Source organism: Benincasa hispida, chromosome 8 (assembly GCF_027475165.1).
Source record: "Benincasa hispida cultivar pf3 chromosome 8, pf3_genome.v1.1, whole genome shotgun sequence".
Taxonomy (NCBI): Eukaryota; Viridiplantae; Streptophyta; class Magnoliopsida; order Cucurbitales; family Cucurbitaceae; genus Benincasa; species Benincasa hispida.
This window is the reverse complement of record NC_143485.1, coordinates 2696047-2716332: the sequence shown is the minus strand read 5'-3', so window position 1 is coordinate 2716332 and position 20286 is coordinate 2696047. Positions and strand designations below refer to the sequence as shown.

General features: G+C 27.7%; 1 protein-coding gene across 4 annotated transcripts; it reads right to left on the bottom strand.

The window, feature by feature from the left end:
- Positions 1–8506: 8506 nt before the first annotated feature.
- LOC120083357 (transcription factor TGA9-like) lies at positions 8507–13513 on the bottom strand. Of its 4 annotated transcripts, none has more exons than XM_090316919.1 (12): positions 13311–13513; positions 13117–13214; positions 12716–12795; positions 12360–12620; positions 11884–11928; positions 11730–11789; positions 11526–11603; positions 11334–11385; positions 10757–11028; positions 10430–10651; positions 8911–9057; positions 8507–8810 (listed from the first exon to the last, which is right to left on the bottom strand). In XM_090316919.1, the coding sequence occupies exons 1-12, from the start codon at positions 13367–13369 to the stop codon at positions 8805–8807; spliced, it is 1380 nt and encodes a 459-aa protein (XP_090173045.1). In that variant the 5' UTR covers positions 13370–13513; the 3' UTR covers positions 8507–8804. The 4 variants fall into 4 exon arrangements, with proteins under 4 accessions (XP_090173045.1, XP_090173044.1, XP_090173046.1 ...); XM_090316918.1 differs by having other exon boundaries at positions 8915–9057; XM_090316920.1 differs by lacking the exons at positions 13117–13214; positions 13311–13513 and adding an exon at positions 12909–12991 and having other exon boundaries at positions 8915–9057.
- Between the last annotated feature and the right edge of the window lie 6773 nt (positions 13514–20286).

Here is a 20286-nt window from a genome sequence, read left to right as displayed (position 1 = left end):
AAGCGCTTAACATAATCGATGACCAACAAGGTGTACCTTTCTTTTTAGCGACTCAATCATAGAAATTCTAAAGTTAAGTGTGCTTATGGAGTATATATTGGTTTCTATATATACTAATGACAATAGCATTTTTTAAACTTTTTCTAAACGTTAAGAATACTAATGCAACTTTTGAAAATTCATGAGTATTTTTTAAATGAGGTATTTATGGTTTTTGTCCATATATTGATGGTAAAAATACTTTTTAACACATTTCTTTCTTTTTTAAAAAAAAAAAAGTTTAAGAGTATTGTTAAAAAATTTTAAAAAGTTCAAAAGTATTTTTAATACAAAGTACTAATGGTTTCGATCTAAAACTAATGATAATGATATTTTTTAAACTATGTTTATTAAATTTTAAATAATTATTGAAACTTCTAAAAATTCAAAAACACTTACAAAGTTCAGGACTATATTCTATATTTTAGAAAAAAAAATAATTATGCAAGTTTCAAAGCATATTTTAAAAAATTAGTAATAATAAACAGTGGAAAGTTGGAAGATACCCCTCAAGAAAAATTCCGCATTAGGATAAAATGAAAAAAAAAAAAAAATCACAGTACCTCAATTTAGGGTTGTTTTCACATATAACAAAATGAACCAAAATAGTTATAAATATAATAAAATTTGTTAGACTATGATAGATCCCGATAAACTACTATCTATATCATTGATGACACAGATAGTAATCTATCGCGATGTATCACTGATAGATTGTGATATTTTACTATATTTATAAATATTTTCAGCAATTTTGTCATTTAAAACAAATTTTCTTCAATTTATTGTTTGCCACAGTACTATGCTTTTAAAAAGGGAAATTGAAGCATATAGTATAATTTTAGGTTTCAATTGATAAAACGGTAAAAACGAAATTTAGTAAGAATTTTAACAAATCTGTTGTGGAGCACGTGATCCGACTTTTTCTAATTCCTTATTTGCCCTAAATCTGACTTGTAATAAATATAGTGTAATTATTGAAGACTGAGTTATTAACATTTATATATACAGTGCAATTATTAACTATTGAGTTATTAGTTTTCATCTGAATTTGATTAAATAAAAACCAAAAAACAAAACAGTGGACGCTATATATTCTTGCATTTAAACGAATAATCTTTCCTAGTTTTTCTCCCCAAATATCTCTGTTCGAATATAACCCCAAATTTGATTAATATTTTTATTTATTTAAATAAATAATCCCTCCTGATTTTTCTTCCCAAATATCTCTTATTTATCATCTTTTCTTTGCATATTTAGTCTTATCTAACTAGTTTTTTTTTCCTTTTAACTTTTTGCTAAAAGATTCAATGTTTATCCAATCTTTTTTCATTTATTTATACATATTGTTATTTATTTGTTTTCATCTTTTTTCAATGTATTCGTTTGTATTCTTATCATGTTTTATTTCATATTATAGTAATATGAAGTTATGAGATTTAACTAATTTGTATTTACACATATAGTGCAATTGTAGTGTGAAGTTATAAGGGTTTTAACCTTCATTTTTCATGATTCTTAATTATAACACTATATTGGATCTTTCTAAACTCTACTAATATCATTATATTATGATAATTAGCTAATATACATTTACAAATATAGTGTAATAAGTAATATAAAGTTATTAAATTTAACTAAATTACTTCGACACATACAGTGCAATTATAATGTAAAGTTGTGAGGTTTTATGTAACACCACAACCTTTCAAAGACAAATATTTTCCATCAATTCAAATTTAATCATGGATTTTATGTCTTTGTTATTTACTTTTGGAATAAGTGTGAGTTCAATAAAATCAAAATTTGACTTACTTTGGTTTTGATAGATGTTTGAGATCTAATATATTAAATTTACAATAGATTAAATTAAAATATTTTAGTTTTCAGAATTTTGGAAATTTAATGTATTTCTTTTAATTTTAAATTTTTAGAATAAAAATTGAGTTTATTGGAAAAAATTATTTGTAAAAGGTACAAGAAACTATCGATATATTTGGAATTTAAGATGGAAAAGAGAGAGTATTATTATTGATTATATAAAAATAAATATTTAAATAAGTTTTTTTAGGTTAAAATAACATATAAAAATAAAGAAAAGTAAAAAAGAAAAAAAAAAGGAGAAAACAAAAACTCTAGTTATCTAACCGCTGCACAAAGCCCCTGTCCCCCTCTCCACTTCTCCTCCCCGCGAGCCTCGCCTTATTCTCCTCACTATCATTTTTGTCATTTTGCTCGACTACAGTCCACCACACGTCATCGACCACTTCACACTGTCGTTTTTGTTGAAACTGCCGCTATCGCGAAAATTAGTTTTGATAAGTGCCATGGATCTTACTATCTCATTCACATGGATCTTCCTATCTCATTCACATGGATCTTCCTATCTCATTCACTTTCCTTTTCTCATTTCCTCTCACTCTCCAGATCTCTTTTCCACCACTATTTATTAGACATCATCACTACTGTCGCCGTGTGGACCTAAGAGGATTGGCCAGCAGTGTTTAGGTGATATTTAGGTGAGCATCAGTTTTTTTTTTTTTTTTTTTTAGTTTGTAGTTTGTGTTAAAGTGTTAGTTTTTCTGTGATATGATTGGCTTCAATTAAATTAAGGATCGTTTTTGGAGTTTAGTGGTAATTTTAGGTACTGTCTAACAAAGGGTGTCGAGGAGGTTTGATTTAAATGTAATGCAATATTACCTTGTATTTGCATAATAGTATAGTGCATTTGCGTTGAATTAGTTTTTTAGTTTTGCTTTAGTTTGTGATGTATGATTTTATCAGGTTGAGTGTGTAGGGATAATTAAGATATTTGCTAATTAGTATTTTTTATATTAAAAAATCTTTTTGCTATTTTTATAAATTTAATTTTTTTTTACTATTTTTCTAAACGAAACTTTAGAATTTACTAATCATCTTGTTAGCCTTTTTAAAAATATTGTGAGTCCCATTAATAAAAAAAAAATATATATATATTATATTTATAAAGGAAAATTTTTAGTATGGACAAAAGGAATATAATTTCAAACATCCCTCTCTAAATCCCATGCCATACCCATCACATCAAACATGTATGGATTTTAAAAAATTAAAAAATTAAAAAGTTTGAATTCACCAATTAAACCAAAATGTGTGTCATTCCGTACCTCCATTGCTTGTTTTAAATTTATAAAATGCGGTAACCATTTTATTTCTTGTTTTTTGTTTTTTATTTTTGAAAATTAAGTTTATAAATATTACTCCACCTCCAAACTTTTTCTATTGTTATCTACTTTCATTAATGATTTAAAAAATTAAGTCAAATTTTGAGAACTAAAAAAAGTAGCTTTAAAAAAAAATGTTTATGTTTTTGAAATTTGGTTAAGAATTCTACCATTGTATTTAAGAAATATGCAAATCTTTGTAAGAAATGTGGATCAATATAATATGCATAGTTTAAAAGAAACAAAAAATAAAAAATCAAATGGTTATCAAATGGGATCGAAGTAAACTTTACTATTTCATATCATCTCATGCAATCAACAATTTCTTGATACTCAAATGTCACATTCATATAACAATTTAATTATTTTAAAAAAGCCAAAATTTCTTACAATGTAATAATTTCTAAATTAGATAATTAGTAGACTGCACAAAAACAAGTGTAGCGACCTAACACTCAAATTTTTTTGTTGAGAAATAGAATCCAAGTTTCTTGAGAGTGAAAAGTAAGCTAATTATATTTTGTTGGGGAAATTGGTGGCAATAATAATAATAATAAAGTTTAAATTTAAATTTAAATTTTTTTAAAAAATGTAGGGACCACTTCGAATAGGGATCAAAGAGAGAAAAATTATTGGAGTAAATTACTTGCCTTGAGGTGAAGATCAATTTGAGCTTAGTTCGACTAATTAATATCTATATCTCAATTAAAAGGTTATAAATTCAAATTTTTATCATCGCATATAGTTGAACCAATAAATAAATAAGTAGAGACAGTTGTAAATATAGACATTAGATCCAAAATATTAGCATATAGAACATAATGTAAAAAAATTGCAAATATGACCAAATTTAAATAGTGTGATAGACCATATTATTGATAGGAGTCTATCTTTGATAGACCATATCATTGGTAAGAGTTATAGAAGCCTATCATTGATAGACTTGTCTATATTTGCAATCTTTTTTAAATGATGTTATATACTTGGTTATTATTTCTAAAAATGCTACCAATTGCAATTACCCAAATAAGTAAGATCTATTTTGATAATCATTTAGTTTTTGAAAAATAAGCTTATATATAAACATTAATTCACAATTCCACCCATAAATTTCTTGTTTTATTATGTAAATATCATAAAAAATCAAATCAAGTTTTGAAAAATAAAAAGAAATCATTTTTAAGAAGTTGTTTTTTATTTTTAGAAATTGGCTTAGAATCCAACTCTTAATGAAAATTATTGTAAGAAATTGAGAGGATATAAGTTTATTTTTCAAAAATGAAAAAAATAAAAAACTAAATAATTATGGAAGCAGCCACCTAAATAAACAAAATGAGAAAAGTGATTTAATAATGTTGGGGGGAGGGGGAGTTGTTTTCCCCTGTGGAAGATGCTATGATGAATGTTAGATATAGAAATGTATAGCTAAATGTCAAACATCTTGTGTTTGGATAAGTTGTTTTTATCTAGAAAATATCTTTCCTTATTTGGTACAAAATTTTGATATCGTTTTCATTTCGGTCGTTTAAAGGTTTATTTCCTTTAAGAAGCTTTCCTAAAAAGTGCATCTTAGTTTTAGGTAAACTCGACAATTGAAAGGTTTTCATGACAGTTTTTAAAAAACACCGAGATGGTATTTTCGAATTTGTATGTAATTCTGATTCTAATGCAATATTTCCTTTGTAACTCGTGTCCGGTTTGAAGTAGACAACCATTTAGACTAGACTGGTTTTGTACGCGAAGAAAAAAAGTTTATGAGAGTTGAAACATTGTATTTAATCGACTGAAATTGTAACATCGGTGGAAGTGAGAGGATCTCATACTTAAAAAAGTGTTTGGGGCAAGGAATTGTTTATTATTATCTTAAATTACTACAGTTTGTTTATAATAGTTTGTGCTTGGTGTGTAGATTATTTTGGTTTAGATTATAATAATATGTGTTTAAGGTGTAAAACTATTTTAGTTTGTAAAAGAAATTAGTAAACGTTGTAGTAAAGAATAAAAAATGATGAAAGTAAAATGGTAAAAACTATAGCAAATGGAAGTTTTTTAAATAGTGTGTTTACTGTAGCTAATTGGGAACTAAAAAATAATATTTACATTTCTTAGGATAGTCCCGGCCTCAAACGTCCCCTTAAAATGAGCCTAAGTTGAAATTAGGAGTTGACTATTCATGAGTCAATGTTAAGTGTCTCTAACATATAAGAATTTTATTGTAATTGCTGCACTTTTATTATTATTATTATTATTAATAAAGTTTCTTTTCATAAGGTAAATCTGCCCTCTAGATTTAGGTGACTTTACATCGAATTGGGTTACCAACTCTCGTGTCCTATTTTGTTGTTTATTTATTTGCTACAACTTATTATACATTATGCTAAAACTTTTTGTGCAGTTAGGTACTCACTAGAAATGTCCACGAGGCAGGACAAGGACAGGGAAGACTTCTTTGTCCCCATCCCCACCCCCTTATTTCATTCCCCATCCACAAAATTCCCGCAGGGATTGGGTTCTCAAGAAAAATTTCCCGTTTGTTTTTTTTTTAATATATTTATTTTTAAAAATTTTATTTATTCTCAATCAAATAAAATTATATATATTAAATGAGTTATTTCCAATAAATTTTTTATTAAAAAAAAAATAGTATAAAAATAATACTATTATATGTCTAAAAATATAATTTAATCCTATAATTTCTAAAAGTTAAAATTTAAATCTTACAATATCATAGTCAAGTTTTCCATTTAAATACTACAATATTTATGGTTTAAGGTAGAAAATTTTATATGTTTAAACAATTTAGAAATGTATTAAATATGAAAATGTTGAAATGAAAATTAGAAAATAACTAAGTTTTTATATCACAACTTTTGTAAAAAGTATATAAATAAAATAATAATAATTATTATTATAAACTCATATTTTGTTTAGGTAAATAATAATAATATAATTTTATAATAATAATAATAATAATAATATAATTTTATAATATATTCATCGGACGGGGATGGGGAATATAATCCCCGCATCTGTCCCAGTTTAGCCAATGGAAAAAAATTATCCTTGCTTCTTCCCCATTTTCCGTCTAATCGAGGATTCTCCGTCCCGTTTGGGACGGGTCCCGTGGGACCCCAGCCTCGCGGGAAAATGGACATCCTTAGTATTCACACATTTTTTTTAGTTTTTATTTTTTATCTTTTTTTTTTGGCTATATATATAGGATCAAATTTATTTTGTTGAGATTAATTGGAAAAAAAAAAATGAATAGTAATTTCGTACAGATTTCTTGCAATTTTTTTGTGATGAATCCTAACCTTGATCCGCACAAAATTAAACAAAAAAATTTCATGGGGATAAAGATTTTAAATGGGGTAAGGGTTGAGGATAGAGAAGCCATTACTCATCAATACATTGGATTTTAATTAAAAGAGACGTTAAGAATTTGAATCATAACGAGAGAAAAAACTTCACCAAATTTGTAAAGGTGAAGATTTTGTATTTAAAATTAGTCTATTTAGAAAAGTTTCTTAATAATTCAATATAGAAATGTTAGGATTCATTGTTTTGTTAGTTTTGGGGGATGTTTTGATTTTGGGGTTTTGTGAAACTTTGGTGAGATGTGATACTTTAACTCGAAGTTTTGGTTCATGTTTGGTTGGGGAGAAAATATGTTCTTTTCCAACTTAAAATAATTTCAATTGTTTTGGTGTTCGGATTTTTTACATCTATGTTTGGGTATACTAAAAAAATTAGATAATACTCTTTAGGTTTATTTAAGAGCAAAATACACTTTTGGTCTTTGAGGTTTGAACTTAGTGTCTATTTGGTCTTTAAAGTTTGAAAATGAGCATTTCTAGTCTTTGCCGTTTGGAAAATAATTTTAAATAGTCCCTAGGCTCCTTTGACGGCTAGCTAACTAATTGTGAGATGATGTAACTATTAATTTTGGTTGATTCTGTTGCTGATTTGGCAAAGAAGTCTCTAGTGCTATCGGTTATAAACGAAGTGTTTCTTTGATGGCTTTACCAAACACCTTTCTTTTGACGAGAGCGACAAGGACTTCCGACAACAATAGCTGTACAAAGAAGGGAAGAAAGTGAGAGAGGAGAAAAGAAGGAGACAAGAAATTCTAGTTGACAAAAAAATAACAAATTAATTATTTGCCAAATCAGCAACACAATCAGCAAAAAATTAACCACGGTAAACAAACGATCAAAGAAGTTCAAGGATCATTTAAAAACATTTTTCAAACCTCAAAGACTAAAAAATGTTAATTTTAAAATTTTAAATACCGAATAAACACGCAAACTGAGTATCCATTTTGCAATTACCCTTTTAATTCGTTTCTAAGAGGCATCAAAAGTCAAGTTCTTCACCTTAATTTCAGCAACAATTTCAACCATAGGCCTATATAAAATTAGCAACAACCTTCGATTGGAAGAAAAACAACCATGAAGGAGAGAAATTAAAACCTAGAAAAACAAGCTTAAGCTTCCATTGGTCTTTGTAATCAAGAAAACTTCTTAAAACTTTTTAGCTTTCATTTCAATTATGTGAATGCCAAAAAAGATGGACTTACTTTTTCCCATAACCCGAGAACGAAGTTTGTTTTATTGATTTTAATAAGTATTAGATGATAGATTGAAGTAGAGACGAGAGAAAAGAACTTAAAAAATAAATCATTCTCATTCATATGTGACGATAAAAGATATTATCTAACCCTAACCCTTTTCTTAAGCTTAATAGTATTAATACAACTTACTTAAATATATTATTGAAACAAGATACAAATTTTACTTTGCTAACTATACCAAGGTCCAAGGTAACAACATATGAGAAAAATAGATAGGTTTTTTCATGTGAGGAAAAAATGGTTCAAGAATAATGTGTAAGATTGAGCTAAATCCCAAAATTTAAAACCATAATTATAAGAACTAAATTGAAGTTGTACCCAATATTTAAAAACCTTAAAATTTTCAAAACTCAGAAGCTAAGACGGCCCAAATTTATAATTCTAACTATATTCAAAAAATAAAACCAAGTAGAGATTTAAGCTCCCAAAAAAACTAATTTACTTCGCATACTATCTCAATTCATTATTTGTGATATTTAAGAATTATATGAAGTCGACAAAATAAATAAATAAATCATTTAATAACATGTCAATAATGAATGGAAGAAGTTGGTATTACGGTAGTACTAGATTTTTTTTTCCCACTTATTTTAAAGGACCAATGCACATGTATGAAAAATGAAATGAGAGCTTTTGAAAGTATAACACTAACAGTCTTACTTTTTTGAGAACTTACCTTTTTTTTTCCCCATTGGATTGATTTACATTGAGAGGATAACATGGTAAAAAGCTAGGGAAGGGGGGGAGAGAGAGGTAATAAAAGTTAAATTTCTTCTAAATGATAATAAATATGATATAGCAAATTAACCCCAAATGGATTTGGTTTTGAACAAAAAAAAAAAGATCAAAAGTTTGGGAAATGGGTGTGGGAATTCTGAATCATCTGTAGCTCTGTTGTTGTTTGGCATGAATTTTCATCATTCAAGCAGCTACTCCTGTTCAATATTATTCATTTGATTATATTTTACATCAAGAAAAGTTTATAAATAGTATCCATGATAATAAACGATGGAATTATTTAACGTTAGATCTTACGTACTCTCTTGGTCGAGATACCCACAAGGAGCTAAGAGCTCGAAGTCTTCCATAGTACTCTCCAATTACCACAAAACATCGAGCTGCTTGTCGGATTGTCAGTATTCGATGTAATTGATGAAGTGTTTGTTTTCTCAACATATCAGCCTGCATTATTAATTCAATTTTTTTTATATAATATAACAAATGGAGATGTGAGAATTATTTGAATATTTTTGTATCACCTCTAATAATTATGCTCACTACAACTTCTACATACCCAAAAAAAAAAAAAAAAAAAAAAATCCATTTATTTACTTTTTTATTTGCAAACAGCAAGACTTCAAATGATTCTACTTTGTTTTTTAAGATTTTAGTTGATGGGTCACCCAAAACATCCTTTTCTACCCCCAACCAATTGATTGAGACTTTACAAATTTCTAAACACTGAGAAATGTTTCTTATGTATTATTTATAACCCACCTTTAAAAGAAAAAAGAAAAAATAAAAAATAAATCGATGCATCCCGAACTACACCCATTTTTGTGCAGTTCACCCAAATGTTAAATCACAAGTTGTCACGTAACAATATTTTTTTCTCTCTCTGTACTTAAAAAGAAGATGCATGAAATTAGGTGTAGTCCGTTACTCTAGCCATTATTCTTTTACTACTATTATTATTATTATTATTATTATTCTTTGGGAGTAAAAACAGTTCTTTTACTCAATGTTACACTATTGGACATCAAAATAGAATGGGTTTTATTGACTTTATGAACTTTTTTCCCCCCACATTTCTTTCAAGTATTGATTTTGATATTGGAAATTGTAAAGGAGAACCAAAGCACTGAAAAACATGCTCTACTTGGGAAATATTTGGTAAGTCTTTGTGGTCAACTTTAGGCTGAATTATCATTATAGATTAAATTTCCATTTCATCCTTCTTATTTTAAAACTTTTAATTTTGCCTATAACTAAATCTTCAAAAATATTTATTTTTCCATATAATATTTAACTTATAACTTCTACACTCCATTAAATTACAATTTGGTTTTTAACTTTCACTTATAAATTTCTACGTTTTATCTACATTTTACGAATGTTGTTAAAATTCAAGTTAGATTTTGAAAAAGTAAAATAAAATAAAATTTAGAATACATATATTCCCCTTGAATATCTTTACGAACAATTTTCAGAGACCAAAAACCATTATTTCCTTCACCAAATCCTACTAGTTTTCTAATTCAAATACTTTTCTTCTACTAAACCATTATTTCTTAATTATTGAGGTTAAGCTTAAGTTGACTACAAAATGTTATTTCTTTTACCAACCCTTACAAGTTCCCTTATTAAAGTATTTTTCTTTGGGTCACATCTCATGTTCTTTCCCTACCTCATTAATTCATAGACTCCCATGTTTCCATCTTATTAAAAATATTTCGAGCATAAACTCAACTAAGTTATAATATATATTAATGATTATAAATATGAAAGAAGAGGGTAAAATATGAATATTTACAAGAAAGAAAAAGTGAGTAACCTGGCGGATGAAGCCTTCGAGATTGGAGAGCTTGCCGGCGGCAAGGGCCATATGGTTAATCCCGTCGACGACCGCGGTGCCGGCAATGGTGATTATGAGAGAATGCTGCAGCTGCTCAAGCCCCTGATAGAGAGCATCCTCTGTTTCTTGTGAAGATCTTTGCAAATTACATATTCCCATTGCTTGTTGCTCTGTTAATGTGTCTAATTGCGGAACTAGCATCTGTGTGGGTTATTTCACAGCAAAAGTTACCAACTTTTATCACAAAAAATAAAACTCACATCATTTCATTTCATTCAAACTTGTTTTTTAAATTTTTTCAGACACCTCTATGAGTTTCGATGGCCGGAATCCGCCGATCCACAGGAAGCAACGCTCCGCCGGAGTCATCCACATTCCCGTGATTAAATGGAACACATCCGATTTCGCTGCCACGCCTTTCAGGTGAAATATTTCGTCGTAGTGAGAGATGTAACTGTCTACTATTGCTCGGAGATCGCCGTCGGGAAGATGCCCTTGCAACGCCGCCCGCAGCTCCGCCATCAAACGGTGGTCCTCGTCTAGCCACCGCGCATATTCCATGTCAAATATTGCAGCTCCTAACAATACAATCATATTACATTGTGATCAAAATTGAAACAAAAATATTGATTTTTTCTTTTCTTTCTTTTCTTTTTTTTTTTTTTTGAAAAAAGCCTTTCAAAGTAATCAAGATTTTGAAGGAACCATTTTGCCACATTGTCTAGAACACCAATTGGTGCCAATTTGTCTTGTTATAAATATAAAAATCCCATTTCCATGAGAAAATGGCCTTCCACCAAATTGTCCCCTTTTATAAATTAAGCCATTACTTCAATAAAAGGCAACATATATATATATATAATAAATGTATGTATGTATATACCTGAGCTGATATTGCCACCCATTACACCACCACAAGCACCAAGAAACAATCCCTGTTCAACACAAATAATTCCAAAATCACTAATATAATATTAAAAAAAAAAAAAAAAAAAAAAAAAAAAACAATAATAACATGTGAACTTCGAGACTGTAAATTATAGAAAAAAAACTTAAGTTAATGGGTTATAGTAACCTGAGAACGTGCTCGATGGAGGTCTTGTTCAAGTTGAGAGAGCTTGATTCTACTAGACTCCAGCTGCTGAATATAAGCCTGTTCACAGAAAGAAAAAAAAAGAAGAGAGAATTTATGTATATATTTTGAAATTTTCCAAGTGGGTATCTCTAAATTTTCAAAGAAAATTTCTGGGTATGGAAAAAAATTGCTCATTGCTCAAACCTTCTTCCTCAAACGGCTCTTTCTTGCAGCTTCTCTGTTTTGAGCCAATCGTCTCAGTGTCTGTAAAGTTTTTTTTCCCCCTCAAATTTTCAGAACCCAAAGAAGAAAATAGAAATCAAGCTTCAAATACTTTATAAAGACATAAAAATAGAACCTTGGCATCAAGCTGTTTCTCTGATGTTGAACCAGTTCCTTTCCTCTGTAAAAAGAAATTGAAGAACAATGTTAAATTACACCCATTTTTGGCAAAACAAAGCAAGATTGAATTGAAAAAAATGGAAAAATTAGATTGCTGACATAGTTTTGAGGGGAAATAGAATTATGATTATGAAATTGTTGTTGAGTTTGAGTGTTATCAAATTGAGAAGGAAAGCAAAACACATTGTTTTCTTCCATATTTCGTATGGTAATTTTTTTGATTATGTATTGAAGAATGAGAACAGTTTGGTCATTTTATAAAGCCAAAGCAATGGTAATAAAGATTCTTTATATCTCTCTCTGTTTTCATATCAATTAATCCTCAGAAAATCTGCCAGAAGTCAGAAAAAAACCTCTGCCCATCAATTGAATTTCCTTTTAATTTATTGGGATCAGAGAAAAAAATAATAATTTAAATGAACAAAAAAGAACCTTTTCTTTGGGAGGAGATTGATTTTGTTGTGATGATTGTTCTGTTCTCAAGACATCATCTTCAAATTCTGATTGAAGATGTTGAAGTTGAAGAAGATGATGATGATGATTTTGATCAAATAACAATTCTTGATTTGAAGAACATCCTCTTCTTCTACTCATTGGTGATTCACTTTCCATTTCCAATTCTATTTTGCTAGTGAGAGTATTGTTCATATTTGCTGATCCTGAATCTGTACTCTCTGACTTTGAATTTCCACCCTAATTCAAAAACAAGAAAATGAGTTAATTTTTTTAAATTTTATAAGATGGGTATTAAAGAAAAATTCAAAAAAAAAAAAGTTATTGAATTTTACCAATGTTGGGGTCTGTTGAAGCCTTATTGGCCAAGAAGGGAACATTTCAAGAGTAGCAGCAGGCTTTCCTGTAAGAAAATCTGCAATGAAATCATACAATTAGAAGGAATCAAAGAGAATCAAAACCAAATAATTAATAATTTATCTTTATTTCTTTGTAAAAAAAAAAAAAGAAAAAGAAAAAAAGAAGAACCTAATCCAACTTTTGAGCAGTTATGGAGTTAGTACAGAGAAGAAACAGAATAGGGTCAGAATTTTTACTCTGTTTGTAGCCTCATGCAATTCAACTCTATACCTCTTTCAAATCATTTTCCCTTTTAAAATAGTAACTTTTTACTTTTTTTTAACATCTCTCTCCTCAGTAAAGTTTAATAAAAATTACAAAAAAAACAATTTTTTACGTGGAGATTTGTTGGGTTCATCATTTCCAAGCTTAACTCCCTGAAAAACTATGGCTTCTTCCAGTTCTCCAAAATCAAAAGCTGAACCTTCTGAATTTCTACAAAAAAAAAAAAAAAAAAAAAAAAATACAAAATTAATTAACCCAAAAGAATAAAAAAAAAAATTGTTGATATTGTTGATCTTAGGAACTTACATGAAAGGAAGAGAAGGATTATGGTGGATTATTCCATGGAAATTAGAGAGATTAGCCATGTCCAAAAAAGCTCTATTAAATTACACCATTTTTGAGCTTTGCTTTTGAAGAAGAAACAGAGATTTCAAATTATTATGAAGTGAAGGAGAATTTATTTATTGTGAAAGTGTATGTGTTATGTATAGAGCCAAGGAGGAAGAAACAGGGTGCTGTCTTTTTCTTGAGATATATATCAAATCTTAAATTAATTAATTTGTGGGTTTTTTTAAAAAAAAAAAAAATCTTTTTGGGTATTATTATTATTTATCATTATAAATAAATAAATAAATTGTTTTTGGTGGAATTGGGAGTTTCTATTTGTGTGCTTCATCACGAAGAAACCTCGATTTATCATGTTTTCTAAATCTCTGTCTGTCTGTTTATCCACAAAGGAAATTGCTGTGTTGAAACTCATCCCAAGGCACACACAATTTTTTTTCCTTGCCGACCTGTTTCTGCCTTTGATAGCAACAATTTTCCAAACAATTAAATTTTACCAATATATATATATATATATATATATATATATATATTTAACACGTCGTTCCACCAATATCGTAAGAAAACTTATGATGTGAGTCAATTAAATTATAAATTTTTATTAGTTACTCAATTTAAACTTTTCATTCTGATTGATTTTATAAAATAGACTATTAGAATAAATGCATTCACGATTCTCAAAGGAAATTTTGATTAAGAATTGAAATTGATTTTTTATGAGAGTTTAGAGGTTTAGTTTATAGAATTACAAGTTTCACATGAAGTTTTCTCCAATGAAAGTATGGATGGTATAAATTGACATACTTACAAAAGGTTGGAGGTTTAAATTGATATCGTTATTAATTTAGAGTTTAAATTTATACAATCCCTAAAGAATACCTTATATTTTTTAACTCTTGAAATTATGTGATTTGTGTCTAATGACGTGTTAGGTAAGTAAACAAATCTAATGTATACGACAAGTAAACTTGAGAGTTAGAACTAGTGAAAAAAATATTAACGAAAGAATAGAAAATTGTGTGCGTAGGATTGAAATGAGGAGAACGACAAATGATAATAGTAGGCCCAGAAAAAAGATTGATGTTGGTGCGATCTGACTCATTATTAGAGATCAATCCTGACCCCTCTAAACTGAAATACGATACAATTTCATTTCTTCCAAGGTAGTGAGAAAAGAGCGCGGTTAACGGAATACTGACATATTCTAATTCATGAGACATTACGTATTGTTTATTATGTGCTTTTATTTTTTGTCATGTATATATAAGTAGATACAATCTCTTATATTTATAAAATTAGGTACAAGGTTGTTTTGCAATAAAGTACAAACTAAACTTTTAATAGCTAGAAAACATAATTAAAATCAACTTTTTTTTTAATAATTTAATTTATAACGATTTTATAAGTTACCATTTTAGTCCCCTTTTCTCCTAGTTTCGTTTCAATTTGGCTTGGTTTCAAATTTTCAATTTAGTTTTCAAAATTATCCATTTGAATCTTATGATTTCGTTGAATCCTTTCCATTTTTTGGCTTTTTTTTTTCTTTTTTTTTTCCCATTTTATTATTATTATTATTATTATTATTATTATGTTTCTTTTATAAATAATTATTTAATACGATTGGAACCTACGTCAGTATTTTTAAATAATATTGGCTGACAAATTAATGAAAAAGTGTACCTATATATAAACTCATGTAGTAGTAGAGACTTTTTTTTGTCAATTGGGAATCAACTAATTGTATTAAGCTAGTTTATGTTAAATAAAAATGTTGAAAGACATGTTAAATTAGCATAAACCCTAATGCCCAATTTGCAAATTTAAATTTCATACACATATTTTACTTCAATATTTTCTCATTAAAATCATATGAAAGTTATTTATAGAGAGCATAACAAGAACGGAAAATGATATATATTTTCCTCAAATCATGAATCTTATGGTTTCTAACACACATTTGATGTCAATTGAGTTATACTCGATTTGATGATATATTTTTCCTTTTATATATATAAACATAATATAAACTTTTAAATTTAGAAGATTAAAATATTATATATTCATTACGACGTAAAATCTTAGATCATCCTTATGTTTTTCTTTTTTCTTCTTTTAGATTATTTTAAAAATATGTGAAGTGGAAGAATCCAACCTCTATCTTATCTCAAAATTGGTAGTTACAGGTTAAGGTATTGGTGAGTTGAGTTGGGTTAAATACTTTTAGAAAGAAGCAGTTGCATTGCCCAAAGTATTAATAGATATAAAATAATGCAAAAGAATTTATAGATATAGCAAAATTTAGATCCAACTCTCGGTGTCTATCAATGATGGATTCTGTCACGGATAGAATGATAGACATGATCACTTATTGATTTTACTATATTTACAATTCTTTCAAAATGTTGTTATACACTTAATTATTAACTCTAATGGTGTTATTCAATGCAATTACCTTTTTAGAGTTCCATCTTAATTGTTCAAATTGTAACTTTCTTTTAACTCATGAGTCCAATCCAATTCAACTATAAAACATTTGGGTCGGTACAAATTACTCGAATAATTTATTAAAATTTTTGTTTTAAAAAGAAGTAGATGTTAATAGGTAAAAAGTCGATTTAATTTTTCTTACCAATTGAATTAAGTTTAGCAACTCAATTTCAATTTTTATTATCAAATTTTATTTCCAATCTTAAAAAAGTATTTCTTTTAAGGAGTCGTTGAAAATAAAAAAACAAAAAAAACAAGAAATTAAATTATATATATATGATTTTAAAAATTAATATTAACTTTGGTCAGTTAAGATTAATTATTCTAATTGAACTATAACAAACCTGGATTATTTGAATATTCGAATTTTTTGAACACAGGTATAAGCTATGACAAATTTTCTGGGTTCTCATATGCATTTGAGAGCAGTAATAATGTTTTAGGAGATTGAAGAGAGGGAATTGAAATCGAGGTAGATAATAACGACAGTAAATACCTTTTTGTCCTCGAATTTTAGATCTAATTTCTATTTAGTTCTTAGTCTTCAAAATATTATTCTTTAAATTTTGATTTTAGTTTCAATTCATGAATGTTATAATTTTATCTTGAGATTTGAATTTTGTTTCAATTTAGTCTCTGATTTTATAACTTTAACATTGATTTTTCATTAAACATTCACTTTTAATCATTGAAGTTAATGTCTATTAATTAATTATAATTTAAAAGTGATAAAAAATAGTAGAACTTAATTAATTATAATTCGTTTAATTATTTTAAATTTATTAACCTATATTAATAATAAAGATGAAAATTTAATATTTAAAAAATCAAGGGTAAAAATATAAAATTTAAAATTTAAGATCAAATTAAAACAAATATATATTTTTTTCCTAATAATAAAATATGCAAAAGAAAACAAAAACGTAAATTAATAAATAGTTGGGGGCACTTGGAGTTGGAGGAACCCACTAGAATCACTGACTCCAACTCCACTCAATATTCTCTCTCATGTAACCGTCTGAGGTGTTTTATTGGATGGTTTTAGGGGTGAAAAAAAAAGGGGGGAAATCAGAAGGGAGAGAAAATAAATAAATAATAATTATAAAAAGGGGATAAATACAATAATAATAAACTATGTTTCACCAAAATCAGTAAAGGATGTGAAATAAAATAAAGAAAAATGAGATAAGGCTTTGTTTGGCTTGGCTTGAATTCAGAAATAGGTAATTTGAATGTGGAACAAAAAAGCAAAAACCCCCAATCATATGGTTTTCCCTTTTCATCCTTTTTACCTCAATTTTCCAGATCCTTTCCCTTTGGAAAATATAGGATTTTGTCTAAAAATTATTTTAAAAAAAAAGGATACACATGATACACCCGATACCTATTTGATACATACGATACGATTGATACAATTAATATGTTATTGATATATATTTGATAAATTTAAACATTTCATACACTAAAAAGTGTCATATTTGCAAAATAGGAAGAGTGTGTGACACACTTTAAATATCTTATTCTTAAATTGTCGCCTACTGCAATTTTCCTTTCTTTAATTGGTGACTCGACATTCACGTTCACCCTAACCAACATCGTGTTTATTTATTTTGAACTGCGTATAAGAGTAAAAACTATCTCGGCCATGAACCAACACGTGTTCTATTGGCATATTTTGTTCTCTCTCACAAAATTTTTGTAGGAAAACTTTCCAGAGAGATCATTCAGCATAGGTTACTCCAAGGACTTTGTAAGATCGAGTTATCGAAAAAGAAGGTACACCTTATTGGTATATGTAATAGTAATTATTGATTATTTTAAGTATTTCTTATTATAATTTTATATATCTTCAAGATCTCTCTTATTTGGATTTGGTCTTCATTCATTCATGTACTCCTTTATTTATGCGTTGTAGAGTTGTTATTGTTGGGATAGGTGTCCTAAATCTCTCTCGTGTTCTCATAGTTTGTAAACATTGTATAAACAAATTATTATTAATAAGATAACTGTTATTTTATGAGCATACACTCAATCTAATAAACTAAGATCCTAGGTTATTTTATATAATTTAAATAAGTATGTAGAGACATACATGTGGATCTTGTTTAAATAATAACTTAAAATAGTTTGTAGTAGATGGATAAGGTTGGGTACCTTATTCTGGTGACACTACGGATACAACCCGCTTTGTAGATGTTACAAGTGTTGTGAAGTGCTATAAATGATTTGATCTTGATCATTCACGTGGAGACATGTGAGCATGAGTATCCTATATAAAGAGTTTGTATAAGACCAGACCAGGAAATGATTAGTCTCATTATATAACATCGTTAATAGTAGAGACTTACATTTCACTAGGATGACCATAGGTGACATAATCTAAATACTGAGTGAGCTGTGAAGTCTATGAAGGCGATCCTTTGATTTGTATGGGTGAGAGTGGCCAGATTGCCAACTCAATATGCCTACCATTTTGGGATTCTTCTAATTAGGGAACTGGGAACACAACTACACAAGAAGGAATTAACTCAATCCTTAATGTCAGGGTAAGTAGATTAAGGGTTGATTTAAGGGCTTAAACAATGTGACCACATCCTCTCTAGGCCCAAAGGGGACTTGATCATAGTTGGACTATGACTTATTATTCATTAGAAGAATCAGTGGTACTTAATGAGTTAGATGTAACTACAGGGGAAAAACGGTAATTTTGGCCCACTGTAATTACAAGCAATTTGTGAATGGTCATCTTGATTGGTTATATCCAACAGATACAGAAATATATATGTAGTGCGAAGAGTGCAACTATCCATCTTTAATGGAGTGACAGATAATTAATGGATGTTGGATAATTTAATTAAAGAGTTTAATTAATTATCTAAGTACCTTTAGAGCTTCAATCTACAAGTCCATAAGATCCTAGCTCAATAAAATTTTGGATTAATTTGAATTGCTCAAATTAATTATATATGATATAATTATTTAGATTAATTATATATGGTATAATTATTATAATGTATTAGATACATTATAATATGAAATTTTTTTAGAGGGTTTTGAATATGATTCAAATACTAATTATATGAATGAGATTCATATAATTTAAATTTAATGTAAATATGATTTATATTAAATGTCATAAATAGTTGAGAGGAATTAAATATTTGCATATGATTAGAATATTAACTTTATGGATGAGATTCATATAATTGAATTTAGTATAAATGTGATTTATATTAAATGTCATACATTGTTGAGAGAGAATAAAACTATAGGTTATATTGTATTTGATAAAATATAAAACTATACGTTATGTGTTATATTTGATATAACATATATATATATATATATATATATATATATATATATATATATATATATCATTAATTAAATTAAATTTTAATTTAATTTTTAATTTAATTAATGGGAGTGAGTTACAACTCTCTCTCCTGATCTTTCTCAACTGAGAATAGGAGTTGTATCTCTCATTTTCTTCCCACGAGTTTCACAGAGAGGAGGAAGCTCTCTGGAAAAAAACTTTCTTCATCCTCTCATCCTTTCTCCAAAAATTGTGTAGAGCCCCAGCACTCGTGCGATGAGATTCTCATCCCAAGAGAATACATAGGGTTCTCAAGTGGTAGAGACCAACTGAGTTTTCAAATTGGAGAGTAAAAAGTTCGCAATCTAGATCGAGGGACCACAGAGAGGAAGATTGGCTTCAAGGGTAAGTCAATTTCTTTCTTATTCTCAAATTAATAGTATGTTATAAAATTTCAATTCTTAATGTATAATCTTTATTTTGATTCTATAATTTAAAGTTTTATGAAAAATTAAAATTGAGAACGATTCCTACTTCTGTACACGAGCATAATTAAAATGTAAAGTCAACGGACAATCTAACAAACATAAAAATTATAATTTAGCACTATTGTTGAAATTAACTAATCTGATTTTTTTTTTTTTTTTCATTACGTTAAAGTTGATAACGTTTTAAAAATAATATATTTTTTTCTTAATTATATTTTCAACAAAATCATTGTTTGTCATTTATAACATAAAAACTGCAAAATATTTTGAAGTATTTAAAAAATGAATTTTCAATTATTTTAATTCTTTAATTGAAATTTGCAATAACAATAAGTAAAAAAAAGAGAGAGGATATCTTATTGTTTAACACAATGGTTCTTTTTCAATGAACAAATAAGTACTAATTAAATAAGCTTTCAATTTTCTTTCCATAAGATTAAAAAATAAGAACAAAAGCATAGTATTAAATTCCATTCGAAGTGTTGATATTTCCATCGATATTTTTACATTTCTATAAATTCGATATTGACATGAGGGATAAATCGATATTTTCATTATATCATAGAAAAATTCATGAAACACAATAATTAAACAACAAAATATCACTAGTGTAAATACAATATAAACAATATATATCTAACTCGTT

What these genes read in the sequence shown, in the direction of transcription:
- LOC120083357 (XM_090316918.1), bottom strand. Translation starts at nt 13,369, where the DNA reads ATGGCTAATCTCTCTAATTTCCATGGAATAATCCACCATAATCCTTCT. An exon ending in TTCAACAGACCCCAACATTG is followed by an intron (nt 12,621 to 12,715) that starts GTAAAATTCAAT and finishes TTTTTGAATTAG; the next exon opens with GGTGGAAATTCAAAGTCAGA. An exon ending in AGAAACAGCTTGATGCCAAG is followed by an intron (nt 11,790 to 11,883) that starts GTTCTATTTTTA and finishes AAAACTTTACAG; the next exon opens with ACACTGAGACGATTGGCTCA.